The sequence below is a fragment of the Triturus cristatus genome, chromosome 2_2, assembly GCF_964204655.1.
Source record: "Triturus cristatus chromosome 2_2, aTriCri1.1, whole genome shotgun sequence".
Classification (NCBI taxonomy): domain Eukaryota; kingdom Metazoa; phylum Chordata; class Amphibia; order Caudata; family Salamandridae; genus Triturus; species Triturus cristatus.
Genome location: NC_140582.1, coordinates 489,778,942 through 489,795,678, shown reverse-complemented (window position 1 = coordinate 489,795,678; position 16,737 = coordinate 489,778,942). Strand labels below are relative to the sequence as shown.

Sequence of the window (16,737 nt, the reverse complement as noted above, 5' to 3'; positions counted from 1 at the left end):
CTTGGGCCTCGACTTCTTCTTCAATCTGCCTGGCGCTGGTTGCTCCATTGACCTGAAGCCTCTTCTTGCTGCTGCCACATGCCCTCCGCCAACACTGCGTCTGTGTGTTTCAAGTGCAGCTGGTTGTCCTAGTGGGATGTCTCCAGGGCAGGCTCGCTCGCATTTGTGTCTTGAGGCCAACTCAGCCACCTTGCTTTTTATCTGCTGCACCTTAAGTTCTCCAGTGCCAGCCCTGATTATATCCACTGCCGTCTGCGCCTCCTCCTCATCTGGTGCTTTTCAGTCTTTTGGGTCCCCCTCACTGTAACCTGGGTGTGAGTGTTAATATTTTCACTGGGATTGCTGTGGATTCTGCATTGGGCTTGGTGGGACTCACAGGCTTCTGTCCTATGTCTCTGCCATCTTGGACCCACTAAACAAAGAACATTTTCTTTTAAAACATTGACCAAGTCAGTAGGCTTGGCTTTGGCAAGCTTGTGCGATGGTTAATATTTTGGTTATATTTTATCGCAAGAATATGTGACAAAAATAAAACATGCTGATACTTGTCACTTGACACTAAATACATTCACTGATGCATTTGTTTTACTGATAATGTTTTTAAAAAAAGCCTTTCAGTTGTGCCTTGTATCTTGTCATTTTTAACCAATAAATCAAATCGCAGGCAGCTACAATGTTACAATATCACTTGCGCATATTATAACATAAACATTAAAAAGTAATGCAGCCAAAATGAATAGCTTGTTTTTAAAGCTCATTTAAAAAATAGGTAAAATCGAAAAAGCACACTTCGATCCAGCTTTGCAACTGAAGAGAAAGGAACTGTGTGTGTGTGTGTGTGTGTGTGTGTGTGTGTATGTGTGTGTGTACTTGTGTGTGTGTGTGAGTGTACGTACGTCTGTGTGTACGTGTGTGTGTGTGTACGTACGTGTGTGTGTACACATTGGCACCGATCCTCTTTTACCCCACCCATTTAAAACCGTGACTGTATGTTGGTTACACAATTAATTTTCTATTATTCTTTGGTTTATTGTAACTTGTAGAAAATGCCTAAAAAGAAGACTGGTGCCCGGAAAAAAGCAGAAAGCCGCAAAGAACGTGAAAAGCAGAACAGAGCCGCAAGAGGCATTATAGATTTAGGTAAACAGCCTTGCAATGCATCAATGGTAAGTAAAAACTGTATAGTGAATTGCACATTTTTTATATCATTCAACAAGTAGCGGTTTATGTTAGATAAAATTTAATTTTTTTGCTGTGCATATAAAATAATATAAAAATGCCATTTCGCCTAGAGGCATGCTATAAAAGTGTAGTCACCCACTCCTACTGTAACACATGGAGACCTTGCTTGTGCTGTCTGGGTGTAGAAAACATATTGCGGGCTCACGTAGAACATACTGGGGCTTGCATTCCACCCATTGCTTGCTATTGGTTGGCTTTATTGTCATTATTTGCTTTTTCTATTGAATGACTTTCCTTGTCTCAGCCTGTCAATCTTGTTTGTTCCTCCCATGCTACGCAATGCGTCTTGGGGTTTTACCCTGTGTTAAATACTCACTGATATCGATGAGTGAATCCTGGTTGTGCTGCAGAGCATTTCAAGCTGAAGACGCACACAGAGTTAGGGAGTACTGACGGTGGATGTGATATATACTAACCAAGCAAGCTACTCGCCACTGTATAAACAAATATGGGCGGCAAGAAGTTGGTAGCAATTTACTGCACACCAGATGACCGCTCTCTAGTTGGAAAACGAAACTCACTGCAGTATTCCGTACATGGGCGATCCTTTGGAGCTTTCGTTGAAGTCTGTGTTGACCCTCAACTCTGACTCTATCACACCAAGAGTCTATGTAGGGTGTCTCCACTTTCTGTCCTGAGGAAGACCCAGTGGTCAAAACGTCGATCAAAACATCGATAAAACCTTAGTCTGTACCACACAGTTAGACAGGCCTCAACTAATGGACTCCAAAAAACGGACTCAGTCTAAACAGATGTATATTTTCGTTGGACAGACTTGAACTACTATAAATGATTGCTTGAACATTGCATATAACTAGTCATGCACACTTATTTTTTGCCTGAGTGCTTTCACAAAGCTCACAGACCACTTTGTATAGTCGTATAACTTATGTTGTGAACTGAACTGCTAATAGTCAATATATCACATAGTTAAGAAACAACATGTGTATGCCTTCAGTGTTTGAATGAATTAAACTTATTAGAACTGATGTACTCTTTGAGGAAGGGTTATTTCTGACCGACTCCCTACAAAAAATTAAATACACTTAGTACAGCAGTCTCCAACCTTGTCTGTAGTGAGAGCTGATTCTTAACAAGGAAAGTCCTCCCGAGCTACTATCGTACTTTATCACTGTAAAATAGCGGCAATATGTTTTTTTTTAATACAACCTTTAATGGTTTTTTTCTTTTCTTTTGTTGCCAAACAAAAAAACACATTGTTCATATCGTCTATGCAAAGTTGTAATTCTTTTGTTTATGTTTATAAGGCCTGCATCCAATATAACATAGTAATCATCGTGATTATCCTGAGAAATTGCATTCAACAATTATTTCTGTGCAGTGTATTCCCACACTTTAAGGTACAGGTCACTGATCAGAATACTTATAACACATCAACACCCAATAACACCACCCTCCTCCCCTCTATTCCCCCCCCCCCCCCTTCTAGCTCTGGTTGCGCAGTGTATAAATCAATTGACCGTCTCCATCTAGATAAATTACTTTGCATGCAGTTTCTGATCACACTGTTTCGTCTGTAATCTTCAGGGGTTAATATACATAATACCATTTTAGTACAGTTACTATTGGGTACTTCGAACAGCTGAGGTATCATCCGGGTTAATATTTCTATATGCTTCCACCATTGCATCCCACTCCAAGGAGATTGGGTTTTTCCTTAGGCCACGTGCTTCCTCTCTACGCAGCACTGCGCTTTCAGCTCCCGCCCATCCAAGTATTTCATTATGCCACATACATAGGGTGGGGGCTCTGGCTGACTTCCAGCGCATGGTGATGGATCTTTTTGCCACTATAAACGTCAAGTCCAGAAAACTGAGCTGAACCTTTTGGGATTTCGTCTGTCTCCGAATACCTAGTATGCACTCAAGGGCCGTGTTTCGCATGGGCAGGCGTGTAATGTCTCCCAATATTTGTATAACCCCCCTCCAAACCTCCCCAAGGCATACACACGTCCACACCATATGAATTAGGTCTGCTTCAGCTAATTTACATCGGGGGCAGTGATGTGCCGTTTCCGGGTACTTTCTGTGTAGCCTTTGCGGAGTCAAGTAAGCTCGGTGTATAATCATACATTGAATAAACTTGAACTTGGCATTGCGTGGTATTTTCCACGGATATTCCAATATGTCCCCCCCCGCACCCCCTCCCATTCCCTGTCCGTTAAGTCCCATCCTAAATCTGCCACCCACCGTGTCCGCGTGGCATCTAGCGGGGTTTGGGCATGCGTAGGGATGCTGAGGTATAACCATTCAATGAGGTGGCTTCCACGTCCCATGTAATACAGAGATTTGACAAACTCATTTGTCTGGGGTTTCTCCTGCTGTGGAGCCCATTGTCTTTTAATGTAATTTGCAGTAGGGCGGCATGTGTCATGTATAGTGTGGCAGGCGCCCCCGTAACACGTGTGAAGGTGTCATGGGCCATAAGTGTCCCATCTCCAAAAAATGCCCAATAGTCTCCACCCCCACATCCGATCAGGGTCCGAGTACCCTTTGAGTCAGCCTACCGCTCGTCAATGGTACTCCTACCAATGGAATGTTAGCGGCATATCTACCACCTCTAGAGGTATATCGCAGTGCCTTTCCCCAACATTGTAGAGCCGTCTGGAGGAGGTGTGGTAGCGGTGGGGGTGGTTTACTATGTGGCAGCAGTAAAGCATGGAGTGTTCCCTGCTCGATGTGCCTGGAGCTGTAATCGGTTTCCTGTAAATTGTGCCCTGCTGCCCAGTAGGACAGCCACTGTACTTGGCATGCATAGTAATATGCTCTGAAATCTTGCACCCCTAGGCCGCCGATTTGGAGTTTCTTAAGGCTTATTCAATGTTGTCCCGTACCACATATCAAGTCTATCAGGATAGTGTCAAGTGTATTAAAAGTTGTTGCGGGTATTAACAACGGCAGGTTTGTGAAATAATACAAAAGACGGGGAAGTACTACCACCTTGGATAAAACCACGTGACCCAAAGCCGATAAGGGGAACGTGATCCAGAAAGTTACCTGCGACCGTATTCCCCGAATAGCCATACCCAGGTTGCCCTCCAACATGTCTGTTTGGGAGCGATATACGTTAAATGCCCAGGTATTTAAAGGTGTGTAGGGCTACTGGCAACTTGAGTTCTCCAAAAGCAATACAGTCTGGGTGCGTTTGGTCATGAAAGAAAAAGGCATTGGACTTAGATTCATTGATGGACAAGCCTGACATCAATTCGAAGTCAGCAAAAATATGGGGAAGCAAGCCCAATCCCTCCAACAGGTCTGCCGTATATAAGATAAGATCATCTGCATATGCCGATACCAGGTGTGTTGATGTGCCTATAGGGATACCGCACTGTGTGGCCTCTTGCTGTATATGGAGTGCCAATGGCTCCAGTGCTAGAACAAACAGTATCGGGACAGCCTTGTCGCGTACCCCTGTGGATACCATATTCCCTGGAGATAAGCTTCCCGGTGCAGACTCTTGCAGTGGGAGAAGCGTATGATGACTTTACCCATTTTACGTATTCGGGAGGTAAACCGAAGCTTGCGATAGCCCTAAACATGTATTTCCACAACAACGTATGGAATGCTTGTGTCATGTCCAGGGATATGCAGCCAGTGTTTTGGATAGTGTGTAAGATCAGTAGACCTGATCTGATGCAGTCTGCGTAGGTTTAATGAGGTACTCCTAACTGGTATTAAACCCACACTGATCTATATGAATCAACCTATTAAGGTATGGCTGAATTCTATTAGCCAATACCTTGCTTAAAATGTTATATTCCGTACACAGCAGTGACTGGGGTGATAGCCTGACATGTCTGCTGGGTCCCTACCTGGCTTGGGCAAGGGCACCACCAGTGCCTGGGCAGTGGTGCAAGGAAGATGTCCCATCTCGAGCGATGTCTTGTATAACTCCTCCAAGCGCAGTATTAATATCTCAGAGTATCCATTAAAGAATTCCACCGGCAGTCCGTCTGGGCCTGGTGTTTTATTACGCGAGAGTCCGCCTATAGCTGCTTTAATCTCTGCCCTGGTAATAGATCCCTCCAGGTCCTTCTGCATGCCTGTCGGGGGGGTTGTGGATATGGTAGATCCGTGAGAAACTCGTCAATGAAAGACCCCCCCCCCCCCCCCCCAGGAGTGTGGTGCACTGTACAGCCCCTCGTAATAGTCACTGAGGGAGTCACTAATATCACACTGTGTGGCAATATGTGTTAATATTACACTATGACCACCCTAAGCAGGATCATCAGTAGTGATCACCGAAGCCTTCAAGGTGAGGTTACCAGCAGAAATGCCAAGAAAATGTTTAACACTATTAAATGCCCCCAGCTGACTCAGCTTGAATTCTCATTCAGCTATCAACTTTGTGTTTGGAATTGCAGTCTTTTGTCTTTGTCAGAGAAAATTTGAGAGTAATAGTTGATGAGAGACTTACCTTTGGAGAGCAAGTAAATGCAGTGGCTTCAACAACAGCCTATGTGCTTAGAACAGCCAGGAAAGTATTGCCATTCCTACCCTCGGGTAGCTGGCAAACAGTCGTCACAGCACTGATATTGTCGAGGCTGGACTATTGCAATAGCCTATATTTGAATATCCAACAAAAATTGATGAACAAACTCCAGCTGCTACAAAATGCAGCTGCTAGACTCCTCAGGGGCACATCCAAGTTCTCTCCCATCTCCAAGGAAATAAAGAAACTGCACTGGCTTCCTGTAAGGAGTTAAGTGCCTTTTAAATCGCTCTGTGTGGTCTTCAATGCTCTTCAAGGCACAGGCCCAGACTTTTTAAAACGGCTGTTCCAGTGGTACACACCGAAAAGGACACTTCATTCACTGGGTGCCAAGTTGTTCTTAGTGCCGCACACAAAAAAAAGTTCTGTGGGGTGGCAGAAGCTTTGCCGTTGGTGCGACGAAAGCCTGGAATGGCCTTCCGTTCCACCTAAGAAATGCCACGGATCTTCTAGCCTTTAGGACCTGGCTTTTTGCTGAATAAACCTAATTTCCTTCGTGCCTTTTCCTTCTGGATAAATAATTAGCGCCAGGACACTCGCGGGTAACTGCTGCACTTTAAAAATACTATTAACATAACACAGCAGCTGTGATTCTGTAGAGCATTGCTAAAAAACATTGGCAAACCTATTGGCTTTGCCAATGCTTGTTTGCTCAGCTGCTACTGCCCTCTGTGAGTCTGTGGGTGTTTGAAATTTGGTTTTGCTGCTGACCAGCATTTTCACATATCCTTCCTTCACTTTCTCTCTTCTCACACAGATTTTTCCTTCTGCCCCTTTAATGCCACTTCTGCCCAAGGTTTGATTTCCATTTCACAGTTGGTCATGGCCCTCACTCATGTAGCAGGACACATTGTATATGGGATTTTTTCCAATGACCTTTGGTTGTCTTTTCTGAAGGTGCTTCCCCTCAGCTGGCCAGACCATAGTTAAGTCTTTCTTATTCTCCTTGCCACCTCATGGCAGGGATATGCTAGATTCGAAGGGGGTATCAGCAGAATCTTTTGCTATGACTCTCGGTAGCAAGCCTTTTAATACCCAGGAGGACGTGGATAGAGGACTACTCAGCCTGGCTGTTTACGGCAGCTGATAAGTTAGCACCTATATGTTAATTCAATCCAGGGAGAAAACTGCCCTCGGCACCATGGTTTACAGAAAGACTAAGGCATCTCAGGCAGGCCAGCCTTTGCCAGGAACGTGCCTGGGGGAAACATTATGAGTTGCAGGAAAGGTCCATTTATAAGATTGCGATTAGATACTACAAAGTAGCTCTCCGAGAAGAGAGACATCTACTGCACTAACAAAATTGAGGCAACTGACTCCTCAAAAGATGTCCTTAAAATCATTCAGCACCTATCCACATCTCTGGCTTGGCCAGAAATCGAAGGCTCACAAGAGCAATGTAACCAGCTAGCAGAGTTCTTTCCACTTAAAATTTTTAATATTTATAAAGAGTTAGAAGCCCTAAAACAGAAGCCGATGAAATGCTGTCTTCAAGGAAAGCGCAGCAATCGGACTCCCTAAAATCTATAGAAGTCAAGGAAAAAATCATAAAGAAGTTTGCGGGTTTCCCTTGTCTTACACCAGAGCTTGTTAAGCTGTACCTTCTCAATACCAAATTGCCCCCCCCCTCCCCCTTGAGCCATGTGCATCAAAATTTTGCAAATGGTGGCGGGTACAGTAGCTCAACCGTTATCAGTGAAGAAGCCATCATCTCAGGGGGCTACCCTCGGCTCTGGAATGAAGCAATAGTGAAGCCATTTCTCAAGAAGCCTAATCCTGACCCCCAACAACCTTAAGAACTGTCCGATTTCTCTGCTCCCTGTCCCAGGTAAGATCTTGGAGAAACTTCTTAACAGTGACTCGATGGCTCATGTGGAGGAACAGAGTCTGTTGGACGTTTCTCAGTTCGGGTTCTGGAATAATCATGGAATAGAAATAGTGCTGTTAGCTGCCACGGAAAGTATCGGATGCTTAGTGGATGCATGGTAGGCTGCGGTGCTGATCCTGTTGTATCTGTCCGCAGCCTTCGATACCATCTCCCCATCCCTGCTGAGCGAACGCTTACAGGAGTTGGGTATCAAAGACATGGTTCTGAAACTTCTATCCTCATTTCTTGAGGATAGGTCTCTAAGAGGGGATGTGAATCAGTTCCCACTGGCCAGGCTGTTTCGCTCTTTTGGACTACCAGCAGTATCGTATGCTGACGAAACCCAGATAATCTTGTCAATTTCTAAAGACATGGATGCCACTGCAGCTAACTTTAATAGCAGTATGACAGAAGTAGCTGGGTGCATGAAAATAAATGATCTGAAGCTTAATGGTGAGATGTAGGAGGTGATGTTCTTTGGAACACTAACCTCTATGTGGAACAATAATTGGTACCCTGACAAGCTGAGTATCTTACCAGCTCCTATAGACATGACCAAACATTTAGGGATGATTCTGGACAGTGAGCTTTCACTAGACAGGCAGGTAGCCTTGGTATTAGTCTCCTCTAGGATTGACTATTGTAATGCGATGTACCTAGAGACCAACAATAACACTCAAGCCAAACTGCAACTAGTACAGAATGCGTTGGCAAGGCTCACCCTGGATATTCCGAAACAGCAGTTGGTGTCCAAGGGGCTACATGATCTGCACTGGCTCCCAGTAAAAAAGTGCATAGTATTCAAGGCATTCTGAATTGTGCGCAAGACCCTCTATAATGTTAGTCCAAAGGGAATTAAAGCTATGTTCCAGTGGTGTATGCCGAGGAGAAATCCTGTTTCAGATCATTACAACTTGGTAACTGTGCCCAGAGTTCAGAAGAAAAGATGATGAGGCAGAGCTTTCTCGGTTGTGGCTGCCAGGCTCTAATTCGTTCCATCATCAGACTGGAATTAAAATGCACTCTCCCTTGAGGAAAGCCTTAAAGACCTAGCTCTTTACCCTGTAGGGAGAGTTAGTTTGTCTCCATTCCTGACATTCCTGCTTCTTTGTCGACCGGTCTGCTGAGATTACAGCACCTTGACGCCTAATGGCATTTGCTGCGCCTTATAAACTCTGGTCATATCATATCATTGGTTGACTTTCCTGTCACTCTAATTTATCGCCTTCTCATTCGTGTCTCATCTTGCCAGTCTTTTGTTTGTCCATTCCAAAGAGCATTGCCACTTTGACATCTCTTTTGAATGACTGGCTCCTATGCTTCCACTGCTTGCTTCTCAAGCACTACTTTTTTATTTTGACTTACGGACTCTCTTGGAAAGCATATGCTTTCCAGCAGTCTCCCTCATGTACATCTTTCTCAGTACTCCATGTCGCCTTTTTGTTGCACATGTGCTTCTTGTGTCTTCCTATGTTGTGCTTGCCCTTCTGTGTTTTCCTTGTTGTGCTTTCACCCATTGTTTGTGCTCCCCATCCCTTTCCTCTTGTGTTGCTTTTTCCCTATGCCTGCCCTCCCGTGTTTCCTTTCTCCCCGCTCTCCTCTCTTGCCCATTGCTGCTCATCACATCCCTGCCCTCGGTGTTGTTTCCATCCATCCTGCGTTGCATCTCCTCACCCACTCTCTTCATGTTTCTTCCCTTGACCCACTGGTTCCCCCCTCACGTGTCAAAAATGCTTATCCGCTACTTTAAAAAAAATGTACTGATCCAAATCCGAAAAAAAAAATTGCTTTCACCACTTTGTAGGCATGAACTTGTGTGTAGCGCACACTTACAAAATTATGTGACCGCCGCATCATAGTGCTTTTTGTTTTACTCTGTTTTTTAGCCTTGGTGCATAGTATCAAGGTTTTGTTGCAGCAAGGCTAAAAATCATTAGCAAAGCCAATAGGCACCAAATGTGAGACCTGGTGGCTCTGCCAATGCTTGATTCCTTTCAGCTATTTCCTAAGTTTACAGTTGTCAGATGGTCCTTCTGCTTAAGGTTGGTATAAAGTCCACTTCCGACAAGCAGCTTATTTCCACAGTTTGAAGGGCCACATAGTTTTAAATGATTGCTCAGTATGGCTAAGTAGTTTTAAATGATTTCTAAGTTATATGGCCGTGTGTGATACTCTACATCAGTAAAAAAACTTCTCATAATTGATCGTTTTAACAATTGGAAACGGTCTCAGACAAGTCTGGTTCAAGGTTCTCTATGTATTAATAACCTTATTTGTCTTTTCCACAATATCCTTCATTTTGTGCTATGAGAAGAGGGCAGGAAGGTCTGTTCCACTGTGATGGTGGAAGATATGTATATTTTTCAGTGAGTTATGGGGGCTCTTAAATGGGTTGTTAATATGCCCCCTTAGAAGTTTGATATGCATACATTTGTTTAGAAATAAATGCACATTCAGATTAATAATATTGTGTGTTTTCTGTTAGTTTGACTTCCTGGATCCTCCTTCTTGGGCAGGATGTTTAAAATGAATAAAGGCAACCCCTGCTTAAATGTTCTATGAATTTAACTATTAGACTGCATGCAAGGGTTCTGCTTAACTTTTTCAAAAGTGCAGCTGAATTTACCCAAATAAAACAGGAGGCTGCAGTTTGCCATCTGTCAACACCAGCGGTTTTCTCAGAAGACCAGCAGTATGTTAGTGAACGCATTATTTATCTGTAAAAGTGTTGCCTTTTCTCATGAGTTTATAAATCCCATAACGTGCCCAAGCTACTTGAGGCGACATTATGAAAATATTCAATTTGTTGAGAATCTGTTTAGTACTGGCATAACTTGAATTTTGAAGACGATGTGGCTTGCTTTAGTAGTCTACCTTTAACGAGTATTATTGTTAACTTTGCTTTAGTTTATTGACCTGCCGTTCACTTGTTGGTGATTGACCGAAAAATATTTGTGGTGAATTCCATGTAATTCCCTGCATTGTTAAAGTTTTCCCTTCCCATCTTTTCCCACCACACAGTTCAGCATGGAATCAGTATTCTACGCAGGACTCTGTAGCCCTTGATCATCTCATCTATGCCTACCTTCGTTTTTGTTGACAGACCAACCTGTCTCTGCATCTTCCCATTGCCACATACCTTTCTTTCTTTGAGCAGTTGACCTGTCTCCCTCCCAAACCTCCCCATCGCCACAGGCTTTTTCTTGCAATAACCCTTTGACATATTTTCTTTATCCCTCTACCTGCTTAACCCTTCCTGAGTTTGTTGAGAAGGAAATATATATTTTATGCATATATGCAAAGTACTGGCATATCCCTTCCACTTATAGCTGACCTTTTACACCAGCTCTCGATTTACAATCCTACACTTTACCAGCCACATCAAACCTGGCCTGTCCACCGCAAGTCCACTTCATTGTTAGGCGTTCAATGTAAAAAAAAAATATTTCCATTAATCATCACTCTTAAGCTTGTTAACCTTGTTTGTTTTGTTGTTAAACTATTATAATAGAGATCTGTCTTGAGTGTTTATGAAAACATTCTCTTCCGAAAAGGGATCCTTGTCATTATTAGTTCTGTGTTTGAAATAGTATTTGTCCCTTGTATTAGTGAAATTCGCTTTTGTTATCTTTAATAAACACTTTATGGATACATTCCCATTATTGAAGTATTCTCTGATGCATTGTTTATATTTCCCTAATTTAATGATAAACATTTTTGTCATTTTCAGGAATGTGACAAATGCCAAAGGTAATTCCTTTTTATTTATTTATTTATTTTTATTTAGCAAGTATCCCTGCTTTCGGTAGCCGGTTGTTGTGTTTTAAACAATGTGTGATTGTGGTTAGTCTTCTAAATCTCGCAAAGTAATATTAGTTACTGTTGTGTCTTGGGATTTTTTTTTTTATGTTAAAATTTGCATGGTTTGTGGTGACACGTGTGCTTTTAATTAATATTTTTGAGTGGTTTGTCTGTTTTTTCTAGGCGACAGAGAAATAGAGCCTTCTGCTACTTTTGTAGCTCTGTGCAAAAGTTACCAATGTGTGCACAGTGTGGTAAGTTACATTTTTTTTTTACCTTAATTTTTCACTTTTGTCATACACTTAATTCAAGAGCTGGTTGTTTTTATGTACCCACACTGTAATGTAACTGCACCTCAAATTCTTCCACATCATCCTTTGCTGAGTGTTGAATCTAAATTGTTCTGGCAACCAGCTGTTAGAAAGGGATTAACTCTGTTTCTGATCCTCCTTTCTTTGTCGGAAAAAATCCTCTTTCTGGTGATCATGATCATCGCCTAGATTTCAAAATATTCTTATTTAATTTGTTCACTTCTACAAATATATTTGATACGTTTTAATACAAAGCAAATCTACCCCATACAAGGAAAGAAATTAAAACCAGCAGCCGTAGCAATATGAAAGCAAGAATTCAGGACACTTTTCAGCAGGCACCATAGAAGTGCTCTGCCCACCATTAGCTAGTGCAGGGTTCACCAAATGGATCTTTGGGGAACTCTGAGCTAGTGCATAACCACAAAAAGAGATCTGGTAACCCCTCAGGATAGTAAGGGTTAAGCAACGGTTGACTAAGGCAGTAGGTAAAGTCTCAGCATCCTATTACTGTTTCTCACAATGTAAGAGGGCAAACATTAGCGCACTGGACTCAGAATGTGCATAAAACACAACCATGATATCAGAGTAGCAGACAGCTACAGCAAGCAGTGGAATAGGATAGCGCAGGGATAGAAGAACAAGCCGTTAGAGCATTAGCACTTCAAGGGTGTTTCCATTTCACCAAGAAATCAAGATGGGTCCAAAGAATGAGATCTTGTAATCAAGAGCTGGGTGGAATACCCTGACCTGTGTTCCTCGCTTAGTGAAGTCCATTATGAGGCTCTGCAAGTCTGTTTTTCTGGCAAATGCATTACAGATTTTTGTGGGTGGTTACAAAGGCATAGTTGTACATGTAATTTTTTTGTTTTCCTGACCAACTCCTGACGAGGCACGCTCATGTCTCCCGCGATTGTGAGTGAAATAGTGAGCTTCTTTCACCATCACTTCCACTTCAAAGCAGGGGACTCCTTTTTTTCTTTGAAGCAGCAGCCTACAATGGACTACTAGATCTTTCTTTTCAATTAATGTAGATGTTGGTCTGCATTTTGCCCGCTTTGTCTTCCTCATAGCTCCGGCGCTAAATCTTTAGCGCTTCAGCCCATCCATTCCTGACCTTGCTCTCTGCAGGCAGCTTTACCATCCGCATTCCCCCGTCCACAGATTTCACATCATTTTTGTCCCCGAAACGGGGTCTAAATTGCTAATTTGTGGTGGGAGCGTTTTTGATCTTCCCCAGTAATTCCTTTTCCTCTACAAGGCAGAAGTGCATAGAGAGAGGCAGTGTTTCTGCTCTTGGAGAAGCCAAAGTACCCATGGGTTTCTTGAAAATGCTGATTAAAACGGGAACCCCATACAACACCTTATCCTCCAGTGGTTTTGGCAGTGAGTCTGGGCCATGCTGAAAAATACAGGGGCTAGGTGTTCTAAGGTGCCATGTGCCATTTCTCTCTTCTGACCTCAGGGCTCAGCCTTTTGCTCGGCCACAATCACCTCCATTTTGTTAGTGACACCTTTCCCCATCAACCTTTCCTCAGGTTCTCCCATCTGCTCAACTTTGCACTATTAATCTGTTGAATCAGATTAGTGCTTCCACCAATTTGAGAACAGGCTTTATGACAACACTTCTGTGCTGCCTATCAAGATCATTTCTATTCCTGCTGACATCTTCCACTTTTTTTTAATTCCTCAGTTTTTCATTATTGTGCTTTTTTTTCATAGGTTGATATATAATACCACTGTGCTTAGTTTTTTTGTTTCAGTTTCCTTATGGTTCATTGCAGGATTTCAGTGGACTTAATTTTATCATTACTTAATGTTTTTGTCTCCCTTTGTCATTTCTCTTGTGGTCACTGTTTTCTTGGCTTATTTTCACTCTTCTTATAACAGTAGTCGCTTACTAGTGAAGTCCACTCCAGCCTTCAACCCAAGCTGAGGCCATCTACTTTCATGGAGTACATGCATCATTTATAATTTCTTGTCATGGACAAAGGAGCACAGTCACAAGATTTTTGGCATGAAAAAATGTCCAGAAAACAATGTTTACTGGTTTAAATATTGTCCAGTTATAAAAGAATTTCAAAAGATCAGTGTTTTTTCTTTTGACAACTGAAACCTACATCAACACAAGAAGGGAAACGTGAGGATTGAGAGCCAGTGAGCACAGTATATTTCATGCCCTGTGAACTAAGGTCTGTCTCAGTGACTCCTAGTAAAATCAAAACAAGGATCTTGGAACACAGGAGCAATATAAGATGTACACACTCCAAAACTGGATTAATGGCACATTTTCTACACTTGGGCCACCATTAAGTTGATATAAAGTAGATGATTAGTGAGAAACCCAGACCTCTGTACTACACTCATGACCTCAGTCCGATTCTCCTTGAAAAAGAGCCGGACTGGGTGTTCAGAATCCACACACATAATGGTCTGAATGATGATATTCCATGGGTTTCCTTACCAATTATGAGATGACGGTTCTTTCCACTCATGTTCAGACTTCTCTCATTAGCAAGTGTAAACTCTCCATACATGTGTACCCAAAGGTTGATACCGTACTGGAGCCTGTAGCCCTAAGTGGGGCGAGACAGTACTTTGGTGCAGATTTTGCCTATACTATGTTCTTCAGTTAAACACCACACACTTTTAGTAAGGACTAAGGAACTACACTATTTAAAAAAAATTTTTTTTTATTAAAGTTTAAGTTAATTACAGTTAGTCCACAATTTCTGCAACAAAGAAAAACGGGATCTTAGTTCCAATTAGTCAGAGTAAATCAAGAAAGTGTTATCACACAGTTGCCTAATTCAGTTTTAACAAGTGTGGGGTGTAGGCAGTCAAGTGAGCTTTCGGACAACGAATGGCCTTCACATACCAACGGTCAACAGGATGTATATCGATGCAAAGCATAAAGTAGATCAGCCAAGCCCCACAAGAGTTAACAACACATATCTTTGCAAAAAAATAGAAAAGATTCCATTATAGAGGAATGAAACCATGTAATCAACTGGAGCCCCTACTTTCAAGTCACAGCAATCCCCTGCCTGGCCACCATCCAGCGGAACATCATATCACAATAGTCGTCAGCTAGGACTGAGCGTAGCCCTTTCAGAAAATAATGCATATCTGAGTGACTAATTGCTCAGCCAGGGTGCAGGTCTAACATCCCCCATAGCGCCCCCAGGGGCCTCCCGAATCAGGGGTACCCCCCCTCCCCTTTCTATGCAGTAGCCCTCTAAGATCGGACACCATCGCATCCCAGGTGGGGGCTAACAAGTATTTGCGTAAACCCACATTGTCCTCCCTCCGCAATGCCACTCCCTCCGCCTATGCCCATACTAGGAAGGATCGTGCCCACGCCAATTGATGGGGGTTCTGGGGACTCCCACCATCTGGTAATAAGATGCTTAGCAGTCAGGAAGCCCAGATCTAGGAACCTGGAGGTCGCTCTGTATTTCGTAGCCCTAGGGAACAAACTCAATATACTTACTTTCCAGGTTTGCAAGTTGGGTCGTGCCATACACGTCGACAGCCGAGGCGCCCAGCTAGTAAGTGTGTAAAGAGGGGCAAAACCACAGCATATGAAGTATGTCCGCTGCTACCAGGGCACATCTGGGACAGGCCGCATCAGTATGGTAAAAATATCAGTTGATTTTGGTGCGAGTGAGGTAGGCCCTATGTAGAATTGAATTAGGCGGAACCTCTTGTTATGCAGTATACTAGTGGTACTTTCCAAGATTGCAGTCCATTCCCTGTCGGTACAGGGTCGAGCAAGCTCACCTTCCCAGTGGGCGCGCAGTGTGGTGTGCGAGGATGTAGTGTGTGCTTGTAATGAAGTAGCCAGCCAGCGCACTAGATGCCTACCCTGGACTGAGGACCTCCAGTATTGCTGCTCAATCACATAAGCCCTACCCCAAATCCGCACCAATTCTTGAAGCATCCCGTCAGAGTACTTGGGCACTGCAGCCTGCACATGTGTGCTAACACACGTGTGTTCACATGTAACCAGCTCAGTGCCTCTTACACTAGCTGCACAGAAGCAGCCTTATCTTGAAAGGCAGACACTGGTGGGTCGCACTCTGTCCATTTACACAGAATTTACTGTGGTAGTCTCAAAAAATGGGTAGTCAAAAGATGTTTATGTCCACAACTACAATGTCAGTACTTTCTACACTTGAGTACTTCGAAGATGATGTAAAGGGGACTATTACTGAGAAACCCAGACCTCTGTCTAACGCTCCTATCTCAGTTCATGTTCTGTATTTTCGAGACATGTGGTTTGTAATCAGTGGGCTACAGTTTGCAATAGAGCATGGACCAAGTACTTGTGTCCATCCGCTACTCCTGTTTATGGATTTTCTTTTTTATTTGTCTTTAAGCACTCCATGTGAGTGATCGTGTTTTTACTAGCTTTATCTCCTCCCACCCGCCCCCATCCCTGTTCTGTCTTTTCCTCCGCAGATCATGGTGTTATATGTGTCTTTCTTTACCCCCCCACCCACCCGTTGCCTATGTTTCTTTATTCTAGTGCTGTCTCTGAACAAGAAACCGAGAACCTCTACAGGCAAACCATTTTCTTTCTTTTTTAAATGGCTGCCCCTGCAGATGCTTGTAAGTTAAAATACATAAAAAGAAAACATCACTGCAGACAAGCTGCTGCTGCCATGCTCTAGCAGGAGGAATATTATAACTTTATGTTCGAGGCATGTGTGACTGTAGATACACATGCTGTGCAGAAGTCTGCCATCTAGTGTTGGGCTCGGATGATTGCAAGTTGTTTTTCTTAGAGGATTTCAGACTCCTCCTCTCGGTAATACGCATGGGCATCATCTGCATTGTTAGATTGTGTTTTTTACAACTGACTGATTTGGATGTACTCTCTAGCGCTGCAGTTTGAGATCGTCTCGGGTTCACTTCAGTTCACTGTTGGTTCATCTAATTGACTGTCTTGTCTCGACCGCGTAGATTTTCTTCCATCTCGAGATTGGAAACAATCCCTCG

The 16,737-nt window shown here is 43.2% G+C and overlaps 1 protein-coding gene across 2 annotated transcripts in view; it reads left to right on the top strand.

Moving 5' to 3' along the window:
• NOAZFP (nucleolar atypical zinc finger) overlaps nucleotides 1-16,737 on the top strand; it is a 230,839-nt gene that overhangs the window by 48,291 nt on the left and 165,811 nt on the right. For both annotated transcript variants that reach the window (XM_085641596.1, XM_085641597.1), the window contains 3 exons: nucleotides 1,044-1,166; nucleotides 11,352-11,371; nucleotides 11,606-11,676. In XM_085641596.1, coding sequence (XP_085497722.1) covers nucleotides 1,047-1,166; nucleotides 11,352-11,371; nucleotides 11,606-11,676 — 211 coding nt within the window. In that variant the 5' untranslated portion in view covers nucleotides 1,044-1,046. The remainder of the gene's footprint in view (nucleotides 1-1,043; nucleotides 1,167-11,351; nucleotides 11,372-11,605; nucleotides 11,677-16,737) is intronic.